The 26,653-nt window shown below is 40.9% G+C and overlaps 1 protein-coding gene across 1 annotated transcript; it reads right to left on the minus strand.

Annotated features, from left to right (window-relative positions):
* Positions 1 to 351: 351 nt before the first annotated feature.
* SRSF4 (serine and arginine rich splicing factor 4) lies at positions 352 to 25,958 on the minus strand. Its single transcript, XM_081145442.1, has 6 exons — positions 25,650 to 25,958; positions 9,438 to 9,580; positions 8,431 to 8,543; positions 6,467 to 6,681; positions 3,699 to 3,788; positions 352 to 3,439 (listed from the first exon to the last, which is right to left on the minus strand). Exons 1-6 carry the CDS (start codon positions 25,754 to 25,756, stop codon positions 2,614 to 2,616), a joined length of 1,494 nt encoding a protein of 497 aa, XP_081001568.1. The 5' UTR covers positions 25,757 to 25,958; the 3' UTR covers positions 352 to 2,613.
* Between the last annotated feature and the right edge of the window lie 695 nt (positions 25,959 to 26,653).

Consider the following 26,653-nt stretch of genomic DNA (forward strand, 5'->3'; position numbering starts at 1 on the left):
TGGGGGTGGGTAGACATTGCGCAGCAGCCTCTTCGCCTGCAATTGAACCTAACAATACTGATCCGAGGGCGGTGTGAGAACAAGATGAAAAATGTGCATGAAGGCACTAATCTCTGGTGCAGGTTTGGAACTCAACCGAGTTTCCAAATCATTCTCTTAATTTAATTTTTACCTCTTCCTTTTCAGAATCCAAGTATAAATGGATTTAAAAATTGCTGGGAAAAACATCTCTTCTATGTATACATACATGGAATTTCCAAACTGTTATACTTAAGGATCACATGTGCTAATAAATTCATTGGTTAGAATTAATGTGCTTTAAACATCTAAGTGAGAACTTTCCAACACTCGTAACATTACATGACAATTTATTAAGTTATGAAAAATGACATAACTGTGTCTAGAATATGAATGAATAGGAACAAAGCTTGGAAGAGAATTTGGAAAATAGTTGCTACGCTATAGTGAAGTTAAGGTCAATCTTTCAAAAGTTTCAACTTGTGAGTGAAAAAAATGCCCAAAGAACTGTCCCCCTCCTTACATGGATAAAATCAGGGAATGTTTAATTCTTGTCACCTACAGGAGACCACACAAATCTGAGGCAGTGGGAATTCCACTGGTTGGAGCCATCACCTTATCACGACACAAGAATGGAGGGAAGCCCTGGGGAGGTGCAGGTTCCTGGGTCTGGCTGCCCGGTGTGTTCCTGAAATTGTTCCCAAACCGCCTCCCTCACCTCCATCCCCTCATTCCTCAGAAAGGCCCCCTTCTTGGATGGCCTCTGACAGCTCCTTTTTACAGGTCACAGGCTGATCTTTCCTTCTGCTCCCTGTGGTCACTGCCTTTGTTTAGGCCCCACAGCATCTGCAACTACTGCACTCCCTACAGCGCTGGGTTCCCTGCGATTGATCTCTTAGGTCTTCCTGCAGCACAGCTCTACCCGCATCCTCCTGTTCAAATATTCCCCCAACAAGCACAGGACAAAGGCCAAATCCCTCTTCCCGATATATAAAGCCCTCTGTGACCCAATACATCCAGCCAAACTTGCTCCTTTTACCCCCATTATCAAACTCCAGGTTTGCTGGGCACCCTGTTCTATGCTTTCCCAATTTTACGGTGCGCTGCTCACAGGTTTTTCTACAGGAATGCCTTCACCCCCACATCTCCAAAGATGCAGTCTAAGTGCTGATGCCTCCAAGACGTCTCTGAACTCTGATGAAGTTACAATTCCCTTCTCTAAATTCTCACTTTATCCTAGTGGTGCTATCATTTGCAACCAGATCACAAACTCCAAGAGAACAAGAAACACTCTGGATTTGGCATCCCAGTGTGTCCTACAGGGTATGATCTATAGAAGGCGACAGGACAGAATTTTAAATCTAGGAACAGCCTCTCGTACATTCACAGGCAGCAGTCTGAAAAGTGGCTGTCTCTCCTCTCAAGCTTGTGACAGAGGGCCTCTGGCTTCTCAACAGTCCAAGGATGGAGACCAGATTGGAATCACTGTATCTCTGGTACTTCCTACAGAGCTGGGCCAGACAGGTAATGCAGAGAATGAGGGATGAAGCTAATCCAGCAGTTTCTCTTCCTGGTTTCTGATTAGTCCAAATCCTAAGGTGATGAGGCATGCTACTTCAGATTCATGGCCATTAGTTCAAACAGTGCAGAAGGAAGTTATGTTCATGAAGAACTCATCTGGTGATGCTCCAAGTTCCCAAACTGATTCATTTCTCATCAGCTTGGCCATATGCTTCTTAAGAGAGGAAGGACTATAAATTCCCGAGAAACTAATTCCTTTATTCTGTTGGATGAGAAAAATCCTTTAGGAAAAAGTGTTGGCTCCCTACCCATGATCTTAAGAAACCAAAGACCCATTATACACTGAAGTTTTTAGGCTACGAAAAGAGGTATCAAGAGAGATTAGGAAATGCAACTTTGATTCAAGCACCATGAAATTTTGTCAAGCAAAAATAGTCTTTATTCAAATTTAATGGAAACAGGGGTCACTATACTTTGCAAGACGGGGAAAAATAAAATTAAAAAAAATTCTTTTTTCTTTTTTAATATAAAACAATATAATCACAATACCAGAATATGGAACTCTATAGTTTATTTCCTATGGGTTACTGCAGGTATCAATTTTCCTTGACTGTGCTATTCACAACTTTGTTAAGTCCAAAAATATGAAACCAAAGTGGTAGGAAACTTAAGACTTAGCACTTTCACTAAATGGCATACATCAAAGGGAGTCAATTCAAGGGCAAAAATGGTTGAACTCACCATACCTACCTATGTCATCATTCCAGCCTTAGACCCATTCAGGTACTGAGCTCCCTGTAAGAAAGGCCAGGCCTGAAAGCCAAGGCATTTTGGATATTCTACTGTGGACCATGAGGAAAGGGGTTTTCAAAGAGATTGTTTTCAGTCGAGCAGGAAGGCCTGGCGCCAGGAGGCTTTACTGAGAGGAAGCACTTAGATTTAACAATTGTAGACACACCATTAGGGGAGTTAAAAATGTACAGCAGTGACATATGTTCTACTTCAATCACTTGTGCTACGGCTACCAAACATGTACAAAACTTCTCGGGTAGTTCCAGCTGTGGTCGTAGCCAGTTAGGATCTTGAGTGGGATCTAGATCGAGACCGGGAAGGTGATCTGGATGCAGACCTGGATCTAGACTTGGACCGAGATCGGGTTTTTGAAGCAGACTTTGACCTGGAGCGTGATTCTGATGGAAGGTTTGGTTTTGATTTGGAATTGGACCTTGACCGGGACCGGGTCTCCTGATTGGTGCCAGCATCTTTGCTCTCCCCTCCGCCTTCCCTCTGGCCGGACTCAGGCTTGGGACGTTCCCGCTCCTTTGAAGCCGAGCGGGACCGAGATCTGGACCGGGAGTGCTCAGCGTCTTCCCTCTTCTTCTTCTCGCTGCTGCCTGACTTGCTGTCTCGCTTGCTGCTGCGTTTTCTGCTTCTCTTGCTCTTACTGCGGCTGCGGCTGCGGCTGCGACTGCGGCTCTCCTCCCGGCTTCTCTTCCTCCCCTTCCTCTTGTCCTTGCTTTTGCTACGACTCCGGCTGCGGCTCCTGCTGCCTCCCTTGCTCCTGCTCCTGCGGAGGCCTTTCTCCTGACTCCGGCTCTTCTCTTTGCTCCTGCTCCTGCTCCCGGGCTTCTCCTCCTCCACTCTCCTCTCTTTACTCCTGCTTCGGCTTTTACTCTTGCTTTTATGACGACTAGGACTCCTGCTCTTGGACTTTCCAGTGTTGTCATTGTTCTGAATCTTCTCTTCAGCTTGGTCTTTACTCTTGCTGCGGCGCTTGTCTGCACTGCGGCTCCGGCTGCGACTCTTGTCATCCTTGCTGGGGCTGCGGCTTTTCTCCTTCTTGCTCCGGCTGCGACTCTGGCTGCGGCTGCGGCTCTTACTCCGGGAATGGGAGCCTGACCTAAGAAGACAGTGATGTCGAAGTTACAAGCAACGTCACACTTGATGCTAATCATCAGATGGAAAGGCCAGAGGGACGTGGAGCTTTGCCCCACAATATAATACATGGCCAATGACTGCTTTCTGAACCCCCATGATTCCAGGCCAGATATGGAGAAAATGAGGTGAGATAAGACTGGTAACATGATTAAAATCAACGTGGCATATGGTATGGGTGTTTCCTACTCACCCCCTCCACTTATATACCAAAGAAGACCTACCTGGACCGAGATCTGCTCTTAGAATGACTGCTTTTGCTGCTGCCGCTTCGGCTTCTGCTCTTACGAGAATGTCTGCTACGAGAGCGAGACCTACAGAGAGAAAACATTAAAAATATATATTAATGATAATTGCTGACAAAAGACTAGTGCAACAGAGTCAACTAAGAAAAAAAGTACGGCACTGACTGTGTCCAGGGACAAAGTTGAGAGAGAACTCTTTCCCGTGCTCCAGGCCCACAGACCTAGTTGCTCACAAACTTCCTACCTGGATGGCCTACCTGAAACTCTGATCAACTCTAACCCTGAACTCACGGCTGGGTCCCATCCTTATTTCCACAGATGCTGCTGCTACTTACCCACTTCCTCATGCCGTAACCCACAGCAACCCTTGACTCTCCTCATTCCTTCCTCCTCTTACTTATGATGATCTGGCCTCTTCTCCAGTGTATCCACCTCTGCTGCTGCCCCTGAGCAAGCCACTACCCCTCCCACAGTCCCACAGCAGCCTCCCAACACACACTTTTGCCCTTTACCTATCTAATCTATTCAACTCACTGTGACCAGAGTGTATTTTTAAAATACACTCCAAACTTAAAAAAATGTTTAATAAGCCAAGACTGTGGACTCTCTTTATCATTGCTACCAAAAGCAACTAGGGCTCCGTAGGGGAAACAACTGATTCCAGGTGTAGGGCAGGAAATAAGAAAACAGGCCTAGCACATCCCACATGACAGAAAGAGGAAAACTTTCAGATTCCTGGGCACCATCATCTATGAGAGAACTCTTGCCAAATATGTTGAACCTGTATCTCATCTCATTCACTCCTTTCTAGATCTAACTTCCAGATTACAGGAGCTCCAGGGGATAAAGTTCAAATTCAATGATACCAAGAGGAAATAGATAAATAAATTCAGAATGTAACAAAGTATTAAAAGACAAAAAATTAAGGAAAGTAAATGTCACAGGGGCAAGAAGGTAGGAGAACTGCTTTAGACTGAAGAGACCTAACAATCCCTTGCAATGCATGATGACTGGACTGTATCCAGGTCAGGAAAAAAAAACATAGCTATAGAGACATCCATGGAACAGCTAGGGAAACTGGAACATGGCCTGGACATTAGATGACTTTACAGAAACATGATTACTGTTCTTATCCTCATTCTTGGAGACACATGCTTAAGTATTTAGGGGCAAAGTGTCACAATTTCTACAACTTCCCTTCAAATGCTACAACAAAGTAAATGTATAGAGTGTACAGAACAAATGTACAGAACAAAAAAGAAGGCAAAATTCTAATGACTGTTGAAGCTAGAAGGAAGGTATATAGGCATTTGGGAACTATTCTTTCAACTTTATGTTTGAAAATGATCACAATAAAAATTTTGGGGAATATTTAATAGAGCATATTCACACAAAAACCAAACCAAACCAAACGATACTGAAACAGGAGCCAACCTGAAGGGCTCCCAATGACCGAAGACATAACAATTTGAGCATAAAAAATTGACTGCAATAGATGAAACATTAAATATATAAACATCCAATAATTCATTCAAAATAATACTAAACAACCACCCTTATTACCTTTGGGGGTTGCTAGGGTACATTTAATATTCTGAAAGTTGATAAAGTTATCAAACTTATTTTGCATTTCCTATAAAAAACTATTTGAGAGTAATAAAAGAATGGATGAGGGAAGTCATCCTTTACAGAATTACAGCCTTTAAATGAAGAAAGGAGAAAATCAGAAAGTCATCATTCTGTAACCACCAATGAATGGCTCTAGGTAATGATTATCAACAGATGCTCAAACTATTAGGTGGAATGTCGATGCAGAACTTGATAATGGATGGTGCAGGGTGAGAACTGAACACACTGATGCCTGTTACCATCATTCAAAGTGGGACATCCAGACACCACATAAGCGATGCAACAGGAAGTATAATGCACTAATTATTAAGCACACCTGGCTTCACTCTAAATGACTCAACATCTAATGAGTTTACAAGAAATGTGGGGGACAGGATAAAGAAGTGTGTTAAACACCACCACAAGGACCCAATTAGCAAAATCTCAACTATGGGGAAATCTTCAAAACAGATAACCATTTCCCCAACAACTAAATGCACGGAGAATAAAAGGAAGTGATTAAAAGGATAATTAAGAGACGTGACCGAAACACGTGGGCCCAATCTCTGCCCACCATCTCCAACTTATCCTTCAGGGCTTAGTTTCTACGATGTGTCCTTAGGTAATCCTTTGCCTGTCCTCCAGACTGGCTGTGCTGCACATTTCCTTGGACACAATGGTATACTTATTGGCTCAATGCCTGTCTTCTCCACTAGACTGAGTTTTGTGAGGGCACAGACCACATCTGCCTTGTTCACAAGTGCCTGGCCCATTTGCAGAGCAGCTGCCGAATAAGACAAAGTCTCCACTTTTGAGTAGCTGGACCATCTGGGAGAGTAATACAGGGACTAGTTAGTGGCCATGTTTGCCCTCAGTGAGGGTATGATCTGGGGCACCCAACAAGACATGGGAAAGAAGGTCACTGATTCCTGCCTCAGAAAAAGGACTTTACTTCCTTCCATTTGTACTCACGACATAAGAGTTCAAGAGCTTTACAAATAAATATTCAGTTCAAACTTCTGAGTTATTGAACCAGACGCAACCATGTTACTGAGAATTCAACAGAACAAAAATGGATCATCTATGTACTCATCAGTGAATTTACGGTGAACTCCAACACATAAAAATGTCAACAGTACCTGGAGTGACTCCGGCTCCTGGAGTAGGACCGGCGCCGTCTAGAACCAGGCTTGTCTTCGACTAATCGGATTTTTCTGCCATTGACTTCAGTTCCATCTAACTTTTCCAAAGCTCTTTTCATATCGGAGTAAGACACAAATTCAATCACCCCTTCATTTTTGCGTCCCTTGTGAGCATCTGCATACGTCACTTCTCCTGCCTGACGCATATAATCCTGAAAACGAAAACTGCTGATCAGGCCAAGACACATCTTGTTAAAGTAGTTGATGCAATCACAGTAATAAAAGTTTTTCTTTTCTTTTAGAAATGCATGCTAGCTTTCCTCAGAATAAAGTTTATCCTTAAAAGACTTACATCTTTACATCTACACACAAATCATTTACTGAGGTCCTTTAAGCATCAGGCGTTAGGTAGGTGGTAGAGATAATTAATATTTAACTGTTCTTTTAAATAAAGTTATGTATGAATACAAAATTTTTTAGTTTAACTGTCACTTTCTAAATTTTATACTAGCATATTCTTTATTTATAGAAGCGTAAGAAGCTCATATCATTACATTTAGGTTAGGACTTTTGCTGAGCCTAAACATACTCCACTCACTTTGCTAGAGATGACTTGTTTAATGATGGACTAAAAATAAGAAGACAGGAAATTCTGAAAACTCTTACCTTTCTCCTCCTAAAGACCACATAGGTTAAGACACCACTCAATAAGCTTTTCCTCCCTATCGAGACTAAAAATGCACACTGTTCTTAAAAGGAATGAGCTGGGCTCAGTACCCTGGATAGTCAGTACAGCACTAGACCTTAATTTTTTGACATTCAAACTTTTTCAGGGTAGCCTGGCTGGCGTGGCTCAGCGGTTGAGCATTGACCTAGGATCTAAGAGATAGCGGTTTGATTAGTGGTCAGGGCACATGCCTGGGTTGCAGGCTCGATCTCCAGTTGGGTGCATACAGGAGGCAGCAGATCAATGAGTCTCTCATCACTGATGTTTCTATCTCTCTCTCCCCTCCCTCTCTCTGAAATCAATAAAGATATATTTTTTAAAAAACACAAAAAACAAAATCTTTTCAGGATAAATATTTCATGAAAAACAAATGTCAGATAGCCATTTAAAAAAATATATATATATATATCTTTATTGATTTCAGAGAGAGGAAAGGAGAGGGAGGGAGAGAGAGAGAGAGAGAGAGAAACATCAATGATGAGAGAGTCATTGATCGAGCCCGCAACCCGGGCATGTGCCCTGACTGGGAATTGAACCTCGATCACCTGGATCCTAGGTCGACGCTCAACCGCTGAGCCACGCCCGGCAGGGCCAGATAGCCATTTTTACCAAAGAGGATCTACACTGGAAGTTGACATAAACTTGCATATTACAGCTAATGGTGCAGAACACACTGATGGTTGTAACTTTTTCTTTAATTGAAAAAAAAAAAAAACACTACAAAAGTATCTCTCTATAACAGTGATTTTCAATCAGTGTGCTGCAATAATTTTTAAAACATGCAATACATGACTATTTAATCAGGGGCACTGACCTCTTTTCCCTTAGATTGTCAAATAAAAAAATAACAGCCAACACAACAATAGCTGTCTGAGATAAACGAATCAAAATTACACCTATTTTCTTTGTGAGATCGGCAAATATATAGTTTTATGTGCCATGAGATGAAAAACGTTGAAAATTGCTGTTCTATAACATTCTCTGTGGAGGAAAATTTCATATAACATAGATTGTCTTTAGAGTAATAGTCAGTCCCCTAACATACAGTAGGGGGGAGATTCTGACATCCTCTGTACTACTGTGGAAACTTTAATTGGAGAATTTCTGAATGCTTTGGGCAAGCTCTCAAACACATAACATCATGCATCCTGTGTACACCTGGGCCTGCATAAAATGACCTGTCCCAACCTAACGCCGGCCCAGCCTTATCCCAGGAGGTTAACAGAGTCCAAACCTTTAGGTCTTGCCAGCTGCACCGACTTGACAAATTTTCCACAATAAGTCTGTATTCTGTGCGGGTAGGAGGGCCATATTTATCTCGCCCACTTCTTCTATAACCATATCCACCTTTGGAAGGTTCAAATAGACAAGATTACTTCAGTGGAGGAAAAGGAAAAAAATGATATAGCACATATTTCCCTTAAATATACCATTCACCCCCACCCCAAATAGCACATATATTTTAACTGTATCCCCACCCTCAAATCCAAACTAGATTTAAAAAAGCAATCAACTAAACATAAAAATTTAATTCAGTTTACAAAGTTGTAAGTATATATGTTCATTAATATTTATATTTAAAATTAACATGCATAAATTAAAAACTATTAACAATTTAACAATTTAGAAATAAGTAACCAAATTACTAAATCAGTTACTGGTGTTACTCACAGTGATTAAAGTTTTTGTGAATATTTTATATATATATATAAAAAAAAGATTTTCAGGCACCTATTTCAGTTTAATCTCATCTGTGTCTAACCCTTGGGATCCTCACCACCCAGGTCTAATGGGGAAAGGTTGCGGTCGTCACATGGCTTCCTGTTTTTGGTCAGCCAAGGGCCACAATGGTTCAAAGAGCCACGCATGGAAAGGTAACCCAAGGTCAGCAAATGGAACAGGCAGTCATCTTAGCCTCAAAGGATTCTTTTAATTAAAACATTGAGGTCTTTGTTAAATCTATGTTAAACAATTGCATTACAGAGAAAAAAACAACACAAACACACATCATTAAACATATTTATAAAGTATTAAAACAAGAAATTTATGCCATTAATTTAATTAAAATTAAACATTATCAAAGATGTTTATTTGCAATTTTACATTTAAAAGATACATATTTAAAAAGCAAATGGCTTAAATATCAATACATTTCAATGTAACATTAATTAATTACTTAAAAAAAATGAACACTTAATAACAAAGGCATGTCATTGATACAAATGCCCTTTAAATGCTTACTGCGTCCAGAACCGTAACTGCCATCTCGACGTGGGCCGCGGGCATGCTCAACAATTACTCGCTCACCACAAAGGTCTTTGCCATTCAGTTCATAAACAGCATCATCTGCATCACGCAGATCATCAAACTCCACAAACCCATATCTAGAAGAGAGCAAACAAAATCCTGGTTGGCACCATTTTGACATCCAGCTTCATTACATTAAAGAGAAAGCAATGAGGTTCATGCTTAGCAAAGGTTAAGGTGGGGTTTGCAACTAAGGATCAATTTCCTCTTTTCTTTAGCAAAAACCACTTTGCTTTGTGCCAACACAGGCACTGCAAGAGGATAGGGAGACTTCTCAAGGTAGATTCCTGTCTTTCTAGTAGGAGACTGGCTAAATATAGAGACCACTTCTTTTGTTCCCTAGTAGTTGGTGGCAACTACAAAGACCTCCACAGGGATGCTTGGTATAACATATCAAAATATCATATAAAACTCATTGATTAGACCTACATTCAGGCACTGTGTCTTAACTGTTAAATCATGTTTGGAATAACATACCAGGTTAAAAAATAATCACAATATCTCAAATCTCCTTGGTGAAAGAATTTTTAAAAAAAGTTCCCGGTTCCTCTACCTAAACAAATTAGTCACAAATGAATAATTTTTCTAGAAATTATCAGTGAAAAATATTCGGAGCTCTTTACTTCCTCGTAATATTTCAAACTCATTCCCATGAAGTTTTAGGTAGGATGAAATTCTCTAAAACCTATCTACAACTGTGCAAACTTCTATACAAACTGTTGCTAGGAATTTCTCATCAAAGAGTTTTGGTGGTTTAACACATACCAGAAATAAAACACCCCCTCCCCATTCTACTAATGCCTGTTATAGAGTACAACTTATAAAATGAAAGCACAAAATTTGTAAAATATTTATAAGCAAGATTAAACAAGTGCCCTATAAACTATGTTATCGATAAACTTTTAGTTTGGTCTATCACGGCTGTGAAAAGTCTAGCTTTGTGACCACTGCCTATATCTAAAAACCAAAACCATCTTAATGACCGTATCTGATCACAAAGGAAAGTTACCAGCAATGTCTCAACTCTAACAAAGCTGTGCAGATAGGCAAACTTAGTGTTTCTCTGTGTTTAAACATCCTAGGAACCAAAAGCAGTTTACAAGATTTGCCGCAAGTTCATCCAGCCTGATCAAAATGATTCCAGCTTCTTTAGCATGCAATGCTATACTCAGCAACATGTTAAGTGAGAGAACTCAGACTTGCAGAATTCTTTCTTTACTAAAGAGTCCCTTTCCAACAAAAGTCTCTCAAGGGGACAATGTACAGCTAACAGCTTTGGAGGTTTTTTTTAATGCTGAAATGTCTGTTAATGGCATTCAAATGTTAATAACTAAATCTCAACTCCCTTAAAAAAATGTCACACCCCCCCCCCCAGTTGTTTAATGGGAACTATCTTGCAGTAACACAACTTAGAAGCCACCTGGCTCCCTTTATGGGCTATTAAGTCTTTAAATTATGGCTTTATAATTCCATGGGCTAGAACGGCTAAGCAGCTTAATGATTTTAAACATGATGTCATATTTGACAGAGCAAGTAAAGCCTCTCCAAATCACTGACTTTCTATGTTTAATAGATCATATATAGCCACTGCCTTTTCATTTCCAACAGTGGAGTGGGTCATGAGGAAAGCTATACTATCATTTTTTAGAGAAAAAAAATTGAAAAGCAAATAAAAAAAATCTAACTATTTTCTACTTTGGTTTCTTTCTAAATAGATAATAAAGTACCCCACCACCCCAAAAGAACCTTCCTTAATTTAGTTGTCAAGATTGGTCATAGGTCTGCTTTATCCACAGTGTTACTGCTCTTGACACCATATGAGAGCCTGATGCCAAGTAGAGAGGGATGGGAGAAAACACTCAACATGGGCATGATGAAATAGCCTCCATGGCCCTCTGGCTCAGCACCATTCAATGACCCCAAGTCACCTAATATAATGGCAGAAGGAAAAAACTGACTCCTAAAGATTAAACAAATAAGTAAGAGGAAACTCTAAACAGTTCTGTTCAAAATAATCAGGGTTTACAATTACTTGGGGGTCAGAGAATGCAAGACCCTTTAGTTCTGCAAGTCATCCGAAATACAAAGCCAAACTTTTGTTAACAAGTGATGTGTATGTTAGACCTATGGGGTAGTGCATTCTCCCAGACTCAGAGATCATCCTGTGCATGCTCATTCTGTTTCAGGGCTTACATGCAGAACTCACGCTGACCTTTGGGGGAAAGTAAGGACAACCTGTTAAGTGGAGGCACAATGATCTAAAAACAAAAATTAATGCTCAGACAGACCTCTTTCTTTGCAGCTGAGGCTGAAGGCAGGCATACTTTGCCAGTAAAATTCTTCCCTGAGTTGGAGGAATCCATTTGTGTTATTAGAGGATAATGGCTGCTACAATCCTTCCTTAATATTTACTTCTAAAAAGTCCCAACAGGTGGGTCATTTAGTAGTAATATTTTTGTGGGCTATCCAAGTCACTTATTAAAATAGCTGACTTAAGATCAAATTTATCTCATAGGAAAATTTTGGTTACCACTTTATCTATCTGGAACATTTTATTTTATTTTTCCTTCTTGGGATGAAGATGTTTATTTATTTATTTGATTTCAGAGAGAGGGAGAGGGAGAGATAGAAACATCAATAATGAGAGAGTCATTGATTGGCTGCCTCCTACACGCCCCCTACTGGGGATAGAGCCTGTAACCTGGGCATGTGCCCTGACTGGGAATCGAACCCTGAACTCCTGGATCCTTAGGTCAATGCTCAACCGCTGAGCCACACTGGCTGGGATATTTGGAGTATTTTAATGTCAAAGTCCAGTCCAAGGGTAAATCAGACACCTGTCACTTCTCTCTGCCACTGACATGTTGGGTAGGTTTGGAAGATTAAATCAAGTATCCTCTTATAACCACACACCATACCTGATAGGGACTCCTGTTCTAAGAGCAAAGTAAAGACCAGGTTAGTGTGGTTACTTCTACCACATCACTGTTTGTTTATATTTGCTTTACTCAAAGAATGACTTCATTCAATAAAGTAAAAGGGTTCCCAAATAAGGCAGGAAGATTACGTAATAATAAAATGTTACTTAATGTTAATTTCCATATACTAGATAATGTTATCTTATTTCATATCCACAATACCTAGAGTCAGGTACTATTACGCCTGTTTCACAGACGAGGAAACTGATGCATACCGTAACTATCAAGACTGAGCAGCAAGAACTGGCCTGGGGTCTAGTCCTCGTTCTGCTAAAACCAACTCTGAAAAGCACATGTAAACAACTTTATTCCTCTGGGCCTAGTTTATCTGTGAAATGAGGGAGCTATAGCTATAGTCTAAGGTTTCTTCTAACATCAGAAGCATGACAGATAAAAGTTAGCCCTCCTCTGGCTGAAGGATGGAATGGGGTAATTTAAACCAATATGGTGGTACTGGAGATATACAAGAGTAACAGATGGACAGGGATAAATTAAAATTTTATCATCTAAAATACTGTTTAAAACTACTTAATGGGTCTCACTTTTAGTTTTACTTAAACACTTTAACTGTCTCTGAAATTTTAGTGCCTTCAAGAAAGTAAAGGTAACTAACATCACAGAATCTTTCTAAATCCATCCTAACATCCCTTTGTGCTTTGCAGAAAATAACATGAAACTAATCCCTGCTCCCCCAAAGTACCCTCCCTCCTTCTGATACCTTTGTCAAAGGAAGGAATGCCATTAGATACACACGTGCCTACATATCTCTGGTGTGACCTGAGAGTAAGCCTCATAAGAACGCAGCCCAGCAGATGATAACATTTCTTAATTCTAGCTGCAGACACCCTTCTTCTTCTGCTCTACTAACAACAAAGACCATCTTTCAATAATTCCAGTACGAGAATAAAGAAGATAAAGGAGACGGAATCTAAGACAAATGTAAAAATGCTTCTATGGCAGGGATTGATAAAAACAAAAGGCCCTCTAACATTCCCCCTCCTGCTGAACTCCCAGATGTCATCCTCTCTCTCCAAATTTCCCCCCATGCCTATGTGAAAGAACAAACAGCTGGGCCTAATCATTAAACGTACTCTAGTTAACAATGGAAAGAAAAACTCCTTTCTTCAACAGTTCTCTGCTATTGCCTTTCCCCAAACTCTTTTCCTCAGGGTCATGTTTTATCCTGACAAAATGAGTCAAAAAATGATGGGAGGGGAGTTCGTATTATTTTCTCCCTAAAAAAAGTGGGCACCATGATTCTTACCAAGTATAGACAGGTAACTGGACACCACAAACAAAAGCCACAATGAATGATGAGGGCTGTTCTGAACTTTAGTCCTTTCTTCCACCATTGACAATGCTATGGTCTTCCTCATTCAACACCTAATGTGGAGTTTAATCTCACCCCTTTTGGGATAGCTCAGGGTCATCTCTGTCTTCCAAACATCATCTCTGAAGAGGGAGACTGGAGAAAAGTCCTGTCTGAAATATGATGAACATGACTCGCTCTGGATATACTGATCAGTAGCTAACTGGGCAGGGACTGACTAAGGGGGTGTTTGATACCAGCTAACTGATAGGGAGTAGACAGACATGGGGAGCAAGGGAAAGCAAGCCTCAATGCGTGTGCCTGAGATCACCCACCAACACTGTTCATTGAGGGGCATGCCTTGCACCTTCTCTCTAGAAGAAAAATTTGCCCCTTTCCACAGTGGATCTCTGCTCACCTTTGTCCTAAAACTGTGCCACATGCTTTTCTTTGTATGTGGACATGACAGTCCTCAGCCAACCATCAGCAGGATGTGAGCTTTGTTTTCCCAATGTGGTGAGCCATTCCCACATTCACTCATTTTCCTTGTAAGAACCGAACCTCTCCATGGCTGGTCAGGATTAGGGATGTTGCTGTAGCCAAGGAAAAATTTTCATCTGTTGAAGTTAACCCATGGGTTGGCTTGAACCCTCAAACTAGGGTCAACAGCACTGTGCATTAAGGGCAGAGCCCTTAGATCTATCCTGAAAGAAATGGCATTTAGTGAACAGGAATCAAACAGCTTCCTTTCAAAGCACTCAGTGCTGGACCTACGTTTCAGCCAGCTTGGTGTATGAGGTGAAAAACGTTAGGACACACTGGCAGGAGTAATAATAATAAAAACCAACCAGTAATTCCTGCTATCTGCATCAAGTGCTTGGAAAACTGCAGATACACTTCTGCAACCAGCTCTCTAGTGCTCAGGTGAGGCTAACTTGGAGAAAAGCTTGCAAGTGAGAACTGTAACAGCCCCAGATTCCAAAGGTCTGCTACATTCCAGGGAAGCAGTGGTAGGGCCCTCAAAGTAGTAGCCAGTTCAAATTCACTTCTTTGGGTCACTGACTATGGTTTTAATTTGACTTTCCCAGTAACAGAGGGTTGTTTATAACCCACAACTAGGAGCTCCTACTACATGAAGTAGGTTCCTGAGATGCTTTCCTAATTTGAGAAAGGAAGAAGGCTTCTCTGGGTATTCTGGCTTTCCTTTCTTAGCCTCAGAGGAGGGAGGGCCATCAAGGCCACCCGGAGAAGGTGGATGACTTACCCGTGCTCACTCAGTGGCAGAGCTGGGGTGCGACTTCAGGGCTCACCAATACCCAGTCTGGGGCTCTTTTCACGTCGGCAAACTGGCAGTTCCTGCACACCAAGAGCTCTCTGATTAGAGCTAGTGTGGATTCCTGGTCTGCAAACGTTGGCCACAGCTCAGTCTGCACTTGATCTTTCCTCACCTTCAAAGAAGAAAACCTACCTCATGATTTCTCTCTTCTGGATCCCTGACCATCTAATTCACTCCCCAAAACCTTGTAATCACCTTTGACTATTCCTCTCTGGTTGCCCATTCAGTCTGTTGCTTAGTTCTACAATTTTCTCATTCTGTTGAGTCCTCAGGACTATCTTTTCCTGTTTGACCAACTTACTTAATTCTAAGATATGACTAATTTTACTTAGTCAACTTGTCTCTTTACACGTAGCATGGAAAGTCAGCTACTTTATCATTCTTTTGCTCAGAGGTCTATAATGACTCCTAAATATCTGTTTATGCCATTCTCTAAATCTGAAATGCCTTGATTACAGAAGGGGAATATCAATCTTCTTCTATATACTTTCTCATGGGTCTCAGAAATGTGCCCGATTCCAATTATTTTACCACTTTCTTTAAAGTTTTAACACTTCTATTCAATTTTATGTTTAACATGACTTTTTTTTGTGTGTGGCCTTGAAGCCTTGTTCTTTTTTCTTTTGTTTACCCTCTCATTTGACTGAGCTCTTTAATAACAACAAAGGTTAATAGCATGGTGCCTGGCACACAGTAAATAATTCCATGTTTCATTCATTCCTCATATCATAGGTGCAGAGTATACTACTACTACTACTATTCTCATTTTACAAATGAGAAGACAGGTTGGAGAGGCTAAACAACTTGCTCATTGTCCAGGAGATCATAGTGGTACAGCTGTATTTGAACCCAGATCTGTCTGACTCTAAAACCCAAGCTCTTAACCACAAGGCTCCACTGCCTTTGTAAAAGCAGATGCGTCTTTCCACAGTTCTGAGTATAATCCTTTTCATTCAACAAATGCTGCTGCTTGACTTGACAATCTAACCTCCAATAAGTCAGGCTGTATTAAAGTTTTTTGACACACTGGGGTAAAGTCTCCAGAGGAAAAAAAATAAATTTATCTCTGGGCAGGGTGAAACGCCTCTAAGCTTGGGGTATGTGACTTAGGGTATGACAACCACGTTACTTTCACTCTTGTCTTTTGGTTCCCATTAGCCAGTGTCAGCCATCTGGTCCTTCCGAAAACATGTGTGGGTTCAGAACATAACAGACTAGAAGAATAGAGGAAAAATAAGATTATTCTGTGCAATCTCCATTCTGGAGGTCCCATATCATCCCCCAGAATCAGTCTTTGGTTTTAGGCTCAGCAAAAATTAGACCAGCATAGAGACGATAGAGAGTTGGACCTAGGGGTGGTGGATGTGAGTGGATATTGACAATATTATGTATTTAAGAATGCATTTAATTAGTTTTGTAAGGAATGATGACTGGGACCAAAAATGTAAATATAAGCATGAGTAATGGGGGAAAAAAAAAATCAAAGAATACTACAGAAATCAAAAAATACTACAAGGTTTACAGACCTCCAACTATACAAGAATTATAGCAACCAGAAAAGTACTCTGCAGATAAGCATTTAAGATCTGATTGAATTTCAAACTACTATTAACATGACTACTACAGCCCACACCAGGACTCTTTCCTTCTCCAAATTCCTTTATAAAAACTTTCACAATTTTGACAATTACTGTAATCTCATCATAGATGAAGAAACTAAGACTTAGAGCATAGTTAAGTAACTTGCAAGGCTACCCAACACTGGGGAGTCTTCGAATCCTGGTCCTAACCTAACATCAACACTCCATCACCATGTTCTATTACCTCCTATACACCAAGGGAAAGAAGTGGTCGACAAGAGCAAACACAATGAGAAATACAAGCTCTAGGAACACAGAAAATCAGTTTCATCAAATTATGTGCTATGGGTGACAAAAGCCCACGTGAATATTAGCATCTTATGAGAAAAATAAAATGGCAAGAAATACTGTTTCTGCGTCATATGTGTATTAAACTAGTAAGCTGTGAACAATAACTCTCTAGGTTACTAGTAGAACCAAACCTATGAATCAACTATGAAAATTTTAACACTAATCTAGGAAAACAGAAAGGTAACAAACCACAAAGAAAATACCAGTCCATCTCCAAAGGATTATTTTAAAGGAATATTCACATACTGAGTTGAGGAAAGTAGAATAGAAACAATCACTACCCTAAAAACTACACGATAAAACAGTTCCTCCAGAGTAGGAGGTAGAGAGGAATAGGTATCGAATCCAAATTTAGTCTTACTTTGTAACTGTCCTACCTATGTGCCTATCTGCCAATTTGTCTCAATTATCCAAAACTGTTTAAAAAATTAACTAAGGTTGCTAAGCTATTTCACTTTTACTAGGTTGCAGTCACATTTCTACCCTACAAAATGGGACTAAACTCAGAAAGCAACAGACCTGCAAATAGTTTGTAGATCACATGTGATCACAACCAGATCCTCCTGTCATAACTAAATGTTATTATTCTGACATTTTTAAGTCAACATGGCTGCTTTCCTTAAAGAAGGGGGGGGGGGCGCAAGCGTAAACCCAATTACACCTGTGTCCACTTCAATTTTCAGACACTTATCAACATTAATGGTAAATGAAATTAAAAGGTCTCAAGAAAAGGGGGTCAACTATTCCCTGCTGACACACTGAAGGTTCACGAAGATACAATCAAAATAATAAACAATTTAAAAAATCCCTCAAGAGATAAAAGTCATAACCAATTTAATATAAAGCTCTTGGGATATGAGAGACAGTTATGGTCTAATTGTTACTTATACTTAATGGAAGAAAGGTTTACACTCAGCAAACAGCATTATCTGATTCCACACTAAAGCTACAAAGAAAACTGGTTCCTACTTCTAAAACGACATCATGAGTGGGGGTACAGGCATTACAGGTTATGCCTCTAGTATCATCTTGGCTGTTCTCATAACTGCCCCACAGTCCCTGGGTTGCAGTCAGTTGCTTTCTCATTTTCAGTTTTGGTTAAAGATGACACTCCCTGTGCTATTTCTTGGGGATGCCCTTCCCCTAAAATTGGTCATTTAATATTTTAATGAAATTCTTTTAACATTAATGGATAGCTTCATTTCATCCACATGAAAAAATGTTTCTCTAAATCAGGGTTTCTGTTCTGTGGTTCCTGACTCCCTTGCCTGAGCCTCCTGCTCGATTCCATTCCTGAAGGTTGAACTAAAACCTCCCTCCTTTTCTAGTCTTAGAGATCTCTGTTTAGGAAGGCCCTCTCATTCTGGTATCCAGGGCTAAAGACATGGTTGGGGGACTGGGTGGAGGTGGGATAACAAGTATCGTTAAAGTGCTTCTTCAGATACCATTTGCAGTTCAGAGACCTATAGACTTTCATCTCTATACAAAGAAAAGGTCATGTAGGGCACTTCCTCAAATATGGGCTTACAAATTCTGATCCCTCGTCTTCAGCATACTCGAAGACCACACAGCCCTAGCAATGCTAACAGGACAGTGGTCATTTACTGCATTTACTTGCACAAATTCTACCCAGGTCAGCCTTAATAAAGCTGATACTATGATAGTACTGTATAGCTCTTCAAAGAGTAGCCTGAGGTGGAGAATCACTAGCAGTCTCTGTCCAGGGCCAATGTCGTAAAAGTACCACCTGTCATACTTTTTGGCAGTAACTTGTCAGCTTGTTGGAAGCTTCTGCCAAGAAACTAAGACTGAACAAGTTGTGGAACCTGAACCACCTTCTCACCCTTGGAGACAAGTCCCCAAAGGACAGGACGGAACCATCTTGAAAGAAACAGCGAAGCTTTGCCTGACACTGCCATGCTATATCTGGTATGTGAATAAGGAAGATCTTCAGTTTCCAGAATTATCAATAACTCATTCTGTAACCATGGACCAGTCACTTAATCTCCCCATACCTCAGTTTCCCCATCAGTACAAACTAGAGAAAACGCCTGTTTGTGAAGTGCTTTAATATACTGTTAAAAAATACAAATCATACAAATGCACACTGTTAATATATTCTAGTTTTAAAATTCCAATGTTACCTTACAAATTTCTAAATACTACCTCTAATAGTATTGTCAGACTCTTGGAGTATCTTTCTTCCAAGAAGCTCAAAGTACAATTTTCTATTTAGGTTATCTGGAAGCATCCAAAAATACTGGTAACCCAGAGCATATTTTATCTAGTCTAAATCCTATGCCTATCTTTTAAAAAGAGACAAATACTTCATGCATCCCTTTTATTCATATGCTACCTCAATGAGGAAGGGAAGCAAAATATATTAAACCGAGGAGTAGGGATTTAAAATGACTTGGCCAAATAAAGATAATGTTCATTCAGATCACAAACTGGGGAACCAGGACAAAGGACTGGAAGTGTTGAGCCAGGGCAATTTATGCTAGTAACATTTGGTCATAATTGCAGTATTGTATTGTCTCCTGGCACTGATTTATCAAAAGGACAAATTTTAAAAATTAACCATGTCTTAGGAAAAATAAAGTAACATTAATAAATTTTTCTGGAGGTAGGTTGACTTCAACAAGAGACTTCAGTACAAACACAACTTGGTCACATTTGTATAGGTAATATTACTAATGAGACTGCTATTTAATCATAGTCCTATTTCTTATTATGTCTTATTTGCTTAAGAAAAAGTTCTTGGTTAAAACACAAGACCATTTCACCCGTTAAATCAGCAAAGATTTTAAACAACATGGATGCTAAATGCTAGTAAGGATGCCAGGATGGAAAGTTATCTGGACATTTGCATTGGCGGCCTAGAAAATGTTTACTCCTGCTGTGACACATGAATTTTACTTCATAGAATCTGTCCTAAGAAATGATAAAAATGCAGTTTTATGCACATGATATCCACCATAGGGATTTTTAACAGCAAGAATTTAGAGACACCTGAGTAATCGTTAGGTAAATCATGTTATAGCCATACAATGGATTTTATGCAGCCATTAAAAAGATATGTATGATAAAGATTTTAATGTAATAGACAAAAATACATGAGATGAGTAGAAAAAGTGGGACATAAAACTGCACACAAACTGCCTATGTTAAAAGGATTCTTAATATTTTTCTACTTTATGTTTTAGGTATTGTCTAAATAATCTACCATGAACCTACATTTATTTTCTAATCAGTCAAAAGTTTTTTTTTTAAAAGAACTTCTCGAATTTGTTATACTTGGTAGGCTAAATAGATGAGTCTTAAAGGCTTCAAGATAACTTCTCATATATCATTAAACACTCTAACTTTAAAAAATCATAACATTAAAAAATATAACGAAAGATAAATGAGAGTTCAAAAAAATAGGAACTCTTAAACATGGAAGGTGAAAATATAATACTCTTTGTTCAGAGAATAATGGAAATCAATAGGTAGCAAAAGCCTAAAAAATGTGTATATACTTTAACTCCAAAAGTCCACTTTCAGGACTGCATAAAACAGTGAAAAATCAAAGACAACCTAAATGTCTTGCAACATGGTTTTAATTATGTACATTAAATAGCATTTATGTGTGGGTATACTATGTAGCCATTAATAATTAGGTTATAAGAGAATACTTAATGACAAAGGAAAAGGATCATCAGGCTTTTAGCTAGAAACAGAAAGGTTACAAAACAGAATGTATAGTATAATCCCAAGTACCTTAAAAAAAGGCGGGGCAGTGGGGGGAGATAAGAAGTGAAAGAGAAAAGAGGGAGAGAGAGAGAGAAGGCACAAGTCTCAAAATGCAGACAGTATAATCTTTGGAAGATTATTATTTTTACCTCTATATTTAAAAAAATTTACACTAAACGTGAAATTTTTATAATCAGAAATAGGTGCTATTTTGAAATGCTAACTTTAACTATGTATGAACAGTTGTTCAAATACTCCTTTAAAGAAAGCTGTTTTAATCTCTTAGATAATTATAAAATTAATCCAGAACCAAACGCTTTACTTTTCTTAACAAAGATTCAAAGCCTAGGACAGAGTGGGTTCAAATGTGACATTATTTTTGAGGGCAGAACTGCCCAAGAACTAAAAGATGGTGGGGGTCATTAAAGGGAGAGTTTTTCTTTTGTCATCCCCATCACCCATTTACTTGTAGCATTACCATAAAAAATAAAACATTTATCTGCTTTTTGGTGATGGATAAAGGTAATCTCCCACATGATTAATAAACTAAATGGTTCAATTAATCAGAAACCAATAACCTGGAACATTAAACTAATTATATTTCCTCTTTTGCCCTTTTTAAAAAAAGATGGGGGAAAAAACAAGCTCCCATCAATTCAGTCAAAAGATAAAATCCCTGTGTAGGTTCTGGGGTTGGTGGAAATTCATCTTAGTATCTGAGGCCTGACAATGCCTACAGTTCTCAGAAACAAACAGAACAAGGACTCAACTCATTGAAAAAGTTTTAACATATTTAAAAGATTAAACAAGGTGCCTTCTACTTGAAGGAATTTTTAACAAGAGTGAAAACAAAAACTTTCTGGTAATACTTAGATATCATTAAAATCCAATTAAACAGACCAGGACACCCCCTAAAAATTCTGGCTACTCACAATTTTACTGTAATATGAAACACAGGTTCTGAAATGTATAGCCAAGCTTCCCTGGAGAGTTTTAATTCAGGCCTTTAACTAAACAAATGAACAGCAACAAAAACAACAAAACAAAAGCCTACCACCTCAATGATTTGGGAGTTTACCTGTCCAGCTACTAGGCAAGTAAAATAACCTTAGGATGTGCTAAGTTTATTCCTTAATTAAAATATGAAGAAATTAAGATGTAAGGATCTATGGCTAAAACCACAAGATTTTGTGTTGCAATAGAAACTACTGTATTGCCTGGCCAGTGTGGCTCAGTGGCTATGAACCAGGAGGTCATGGTTTTATTCCTGGTCAGGACACATGCCTGGGTTGCCGGCTAGATCCCCAGTAGGGGGCATGCAGAGGCAGCCGATCATTGATATTACTATCTCTCCCTTTCCATTCCTCTCTCTGAAATTAAGAAAAAAAGAAACTACTGTATCAAAAAAACTTCTACACTTTACATGGAGACTGATTTTATTAATAAAAAAGAAAGCCTATAGGATTCACAAAAAATCAAAGGCAGCAAAACTTACCATAGAGTTGGAAGGCTATAAACAGGTGCTGCTAATATTTTTGCTTCCTTGATCCCCATGGTGACTGTTGTTGCACTTAGTGGCAGGTATGAATGTCGGATACCCTGAAGGGGATTTGGAGTGGTCTCTATGATCTCAGGAGATCTACATGTTTGTGGTCCTAAACGGAATCCTCCTTCTAGGAGTTCTCTAAAACGAAGGCAATCTAAACTAGGGTGGCTTGGTACAATGAACTGCTGTACACATACCTCTTCTCCAAATCCCAAGAGGGCCTATAAATACCTCTCCTGGACACTAAAATTTCACTTGGAGAGCTCATTTGCTTAACTTTCTATTATAGCAGTACTTTATGCCTATGTAATTAATTCTGAACTTTACCCACAACCATTCAGCTTAACTTATCTGTCTACTGATATTATCTCTTCTACAAATTTGAACTCTTTAGCTTTTCTTAAAAGCCCTATCCATCCAAAATCTGCTTTTGAGTTTCAATTACTAATAATCATAATCCATATATGTTCAGAAATACTTCTCAGGAAGAGCTACTATCCTTATTTTCCAGGACTGTAAGGTTACACATGTTACTATGTTATGCCATCTTTTCCTTTTGCATCTACTCCTTCCTTTCAGACTCCTCTGCACTTGTGCCACCTTGTCCAGACAATTCTTGCTTAAAATATATCTATACCATTAGTCCTTGGCTCAGTCATTTCCCTCTGTAATGACTCCTGAATGCTGCCAGGAGGTGTGCCTGCTTGGTGACTGTCACACCTGTCTTCAAATCCCCGAAATAACTTCCTATTCCTTTCAACCTTGACTCTCAATCACAGATTTCATGCATATCATGGTCTAGCAGCAGAACTGTAAGAATATATAGTTCCCCAAGAGGCCTAGATATTTAGGGTCCTGGAAGAATCTGTCCTTCCTGTTATCCCATTTCCAGTATTGCTCAATTTCCCCCTCCAGGGCCTTTGAATTCCTAATCTATAACGAGTTTTTAGTGTAAAACGTTATAGTTGTTGTTTCTGGTTTATGTTGTTAAATTTCTAGATCCTTCATGAGACTCAATCCAAACTAGATTATTACTTCTTAAAATTCTTCCTTACTGGGCCGCCTCATTACCCTTTATGACACACGCTATTCCCAGAGACTTCTTTCTCCATTTCAAGCCCCAGTCAACCCATTCTTTAAAGCCCATTTCAAACAAACCATTCCAAGTTTAACATGGTTGACTTTAAAGTGAGAGCATTTCTTAACTCAAAGTATACATTTTATAACCATAAACAATTTATTCAAGAATAGAGTTCTTTTCTGTCTCCTCCCCAACTCATTTAGCACAGTAGCAGGCATCCTGTTGGTGGGTTATCAACGTATTTGTTCAATTAACCAGTTTTCCCATTAACATCAACATCATTTCCTGCTGTCACTTGAATAACCTTAGAAATCAGACCTCACCAAATATACTTCAAGCTGTCTCCTAAAGATCACCATCAAATTCCTGTGATTACAGCTACCATTTACAGTTATGAGCCAAATGCTTTATAATTATTATCTCTAACCTTCCTGGATGAGGAAACTTAGAATTTGAGAAGTAACCTGCCCACAGATAGTAAGTGGTGAAGCTAAGATTTGACCCAGCTCTGTCTAGCTTCAAAAACCAGGCTTTTGCCCTAGCAGGTTTGGCTCAGCGATTAGAGCGTTGGCCTACGGACTGAAGGGTCCCGGGTTCGATTATGGCCAAGGACACATATCTCGGTTGCAGGCTCAATCCCTGGCCCTGGCCAGCCCTCAGCAGGAGGCAATCAATCAACGTGTCTCTTTCACACCGATATCCCTCCCCCCCAAAGCAATGGAAAATCCTCCGGTGACGGTAACAAACAAAACCCCCATGCTTTCCCCATAAAATTTAGTTATTCTGTCAACTTATTTGGGCTCTAAAGAAAACTGGGAATTTTAACTTGAAAACTCAGATGTATATATGTATTACAATCACAAAAACCCCCTTTATCTAGTAAATTCCTTAAGAACTGAAAGCTCTATTGTACAAAATGAGTATTTTCCCATGTATTTTACTCTAAAAGAAGCCAGTATTCATACTAAATTTATTGAGGACATTTTCCCGGTGAGGTGATTCTTCCTAAGGATAAATTTGAAATGATTTTTCAAAACCCAGTCAACAATTTGAGTATATGGTAGCTACCAATTTTTCTCAAACATGCAACTTATATTTAGGTATCTTCCATAACTTCTCAAGTGTTAGTTGCTAGGGAGTAAACTGTGGCCACATTAGACCTGTTGCAAAGCAGGTCATAAAAAAAAAAAAAAAAAAGCTGACACCCAAGGTTCAGTACCCTAAAATGTCCCCTTTACTCCTTTTAATTGTTATAGCCATTTCTTGAAGTTCTACCTAACATTTCCTGGTTCTGACAGTTTTTCCTGTTGAGTATCTTCTCCAGACCTGACTCCTCAGCTGTTTTCCCTGAAACACGCAGCCCCTGCGGGCCCTGCTCTGCCAAAGTAGATTAGGAGTACGAGTAACAGACCATATACCCAGGGAGGCAGTAAGCAACGTCGAGCTGTGCGTCAACGTCTACATTAGCTAGTTGACGCACATGCTAGCCCGGGGGGCCATTATTCTCCAACAAATTCTACGACAAAGCAGTATTTTGGCAAGCTGGAGAACGGAAACCACAGCCTGGAAACTGTACGGAGTCTTAAAAAATAATGAGTTTAAGACTTTAATATACCCGTGTAGAGCAAACGGTGAAGGCTTTCAGCACGGCAAGAAGATACTTTCGAAACTGTCACTAGACTACTCAAACCGGAGTCTCCCGCCCAAAAAAAGTGTGGCACATGGCAAGTCTAAACAAGGCCTCTCTCCAGAGCTCCTATCCCGTGAAAGATGCGTTGTGACCGTCTGATTCATTGGACTGGGAAAGGGGTGAAAAGGGAGCAGGAAATCCTGTCTATTTCCAGCAGCCCTAAAAGCGGGAAAGGTCGGTCTCTAGCCGGAGAAAACCGGGCCCCAGTCCCAGTGCCTGGGAAGGAAAAACCCAGGCCTCCTCGGCGCCGTGGAGCTGTGCACTCCCGCCTGGAGCCCCAATCCCACTCGCGGTTTTCTTCTCCCCGTCCCACTCGTAACCTCACCACTGCTCCCATTTCCCTCCACCACCCCCACCCGCGCAGGCGCAGTGGGACTCGGGGCCTACCAGCACCCCCGAGGCGCCGCGACTATGGCGGAGCCGGAGCAGGCCGGCAGCAGCTTCGCACCGGGCAGGCGTCCTTCTTTCGTCCCTGCGGCCTCCCTACCACCGCCGGGGCCCTATCCCCACACGGGCGGCCCCATCTTGCGCCCTCCTCACCCGTTCTTCAGATCCACCTCCAGGATCTTCCCGTAGCCCTTAAAGAAGCGCTCCACATCGCGCTCCCGGGCCTGGTAGCTCAGGCGGCCGATGTACACCCGCGGCATCCCGGCAACGGCGGCGGCAGCTTGGCCCGGCCCCAGCCCCCTTAGGCGGCGGCCGGCGAAGCAAGAGCGCGGCGACGGCGGCAGCGGCGACGGCGGCAACGGGCGGGCGGCGAGACCGACGCAGCTGAACCCCGGCGACGTACGCGAGCACGCAGTTCGCGAGCGCGCGCTTCCCGCCTCCCCCGCCCTCCCCGCAGGCGCGGGGGGGTGTAACGGGAGGGAGCGCGCGTTCGCTTCCCGCCCAGCCGGGGGTGGGGGCGGGACTTGCCAGGGGTTGCGCTGGCGTGGGGCGGGGCCAGGTGATCGACAGGCGGCACAGGCGGCGCGGGGGCCTTTCGCCCCCCTGCACGTCCTCTCGCGAGCTCTCGGTCGCGAGGCCTGCTTCGCCGTCCCCGGCCGCTGGTTTGGCCGCCGCCGGCGGAAGTGCCCGCGCTGCCTCGCGGCCCAGCCGGCGTTGGTGCTTTTTGTCATTTGAACCCGAGTGGTTTCCGGGCTAGAGCAGGAGCTTTGGAATTAAACTTAGCTTGTATCTGTGACCTTGGGCTCGTTACTAGCCACATCCCTGAGCCTCGCTAGTCGTCTCTGTAAAAGGGGGATAGAAATTGCAACCTTCCAGAGTTGTCTTGAGAGAATTATTACGCAAAGCACTTTGTACTGTTCCCAGCACAAGTGCCCAATAAATACCAATATTATTTTAAAAATAGGACACTTTCCTTCAATAGAAGCAGTGTGGAAAGTGGAGAAGCCTGGAGCTTTGAAGCGAGATTAGGCTTGACATCGACTAAATTACTTGACCAATTTAACTTGCTTTCTAACTTGTAAAATTAGACTAACTTCTCCCATCTCAGTGGATACCGGGGTAGCTAAGTGGGGCGGTGTATGTGGGAGAGCTTGGGA

The sequence above is a fragment of the Miniopterus schreibersii genome (assembly GCF_964146895.1).
Source record: "Miniopterus schreibersii genome assembly, chromosome: 8".
In the NCBI taxonomy this organism is placed as follows: Eukaryota; Metazoa; Chordata; class Mammalia; order Chiroptera; family Miniopteridae; genus Miniopterus; species Miniopterus schreibersii.

Excerpts from the sequence above, each read along its gene's own strand:
- SRSF4 (XM_081145442.1), bottom strand. The coding sequence starts at position 25,756 with ATGCCGCGGGTGTACATCGGCCGCCTGAGCTACCAGGCCCGGGAGCGC. Across the intron at positions 9,581-25,649 it reads GAGGTGGATCTGAAGAACGG|ATATGGGTTTGTGGAGTTTG; the intron begins GTGAGGAGGGCG and ends GCTCTCTTCTAG. Across the intron at positions 3,440-3,698 it reads AAGAGCAGATCTCGGTCCAG|GTCAGGCTCCCATTCCCGGA; the intron begins GTAGGTCTTCTT and ends CTGTCTTCTTAG.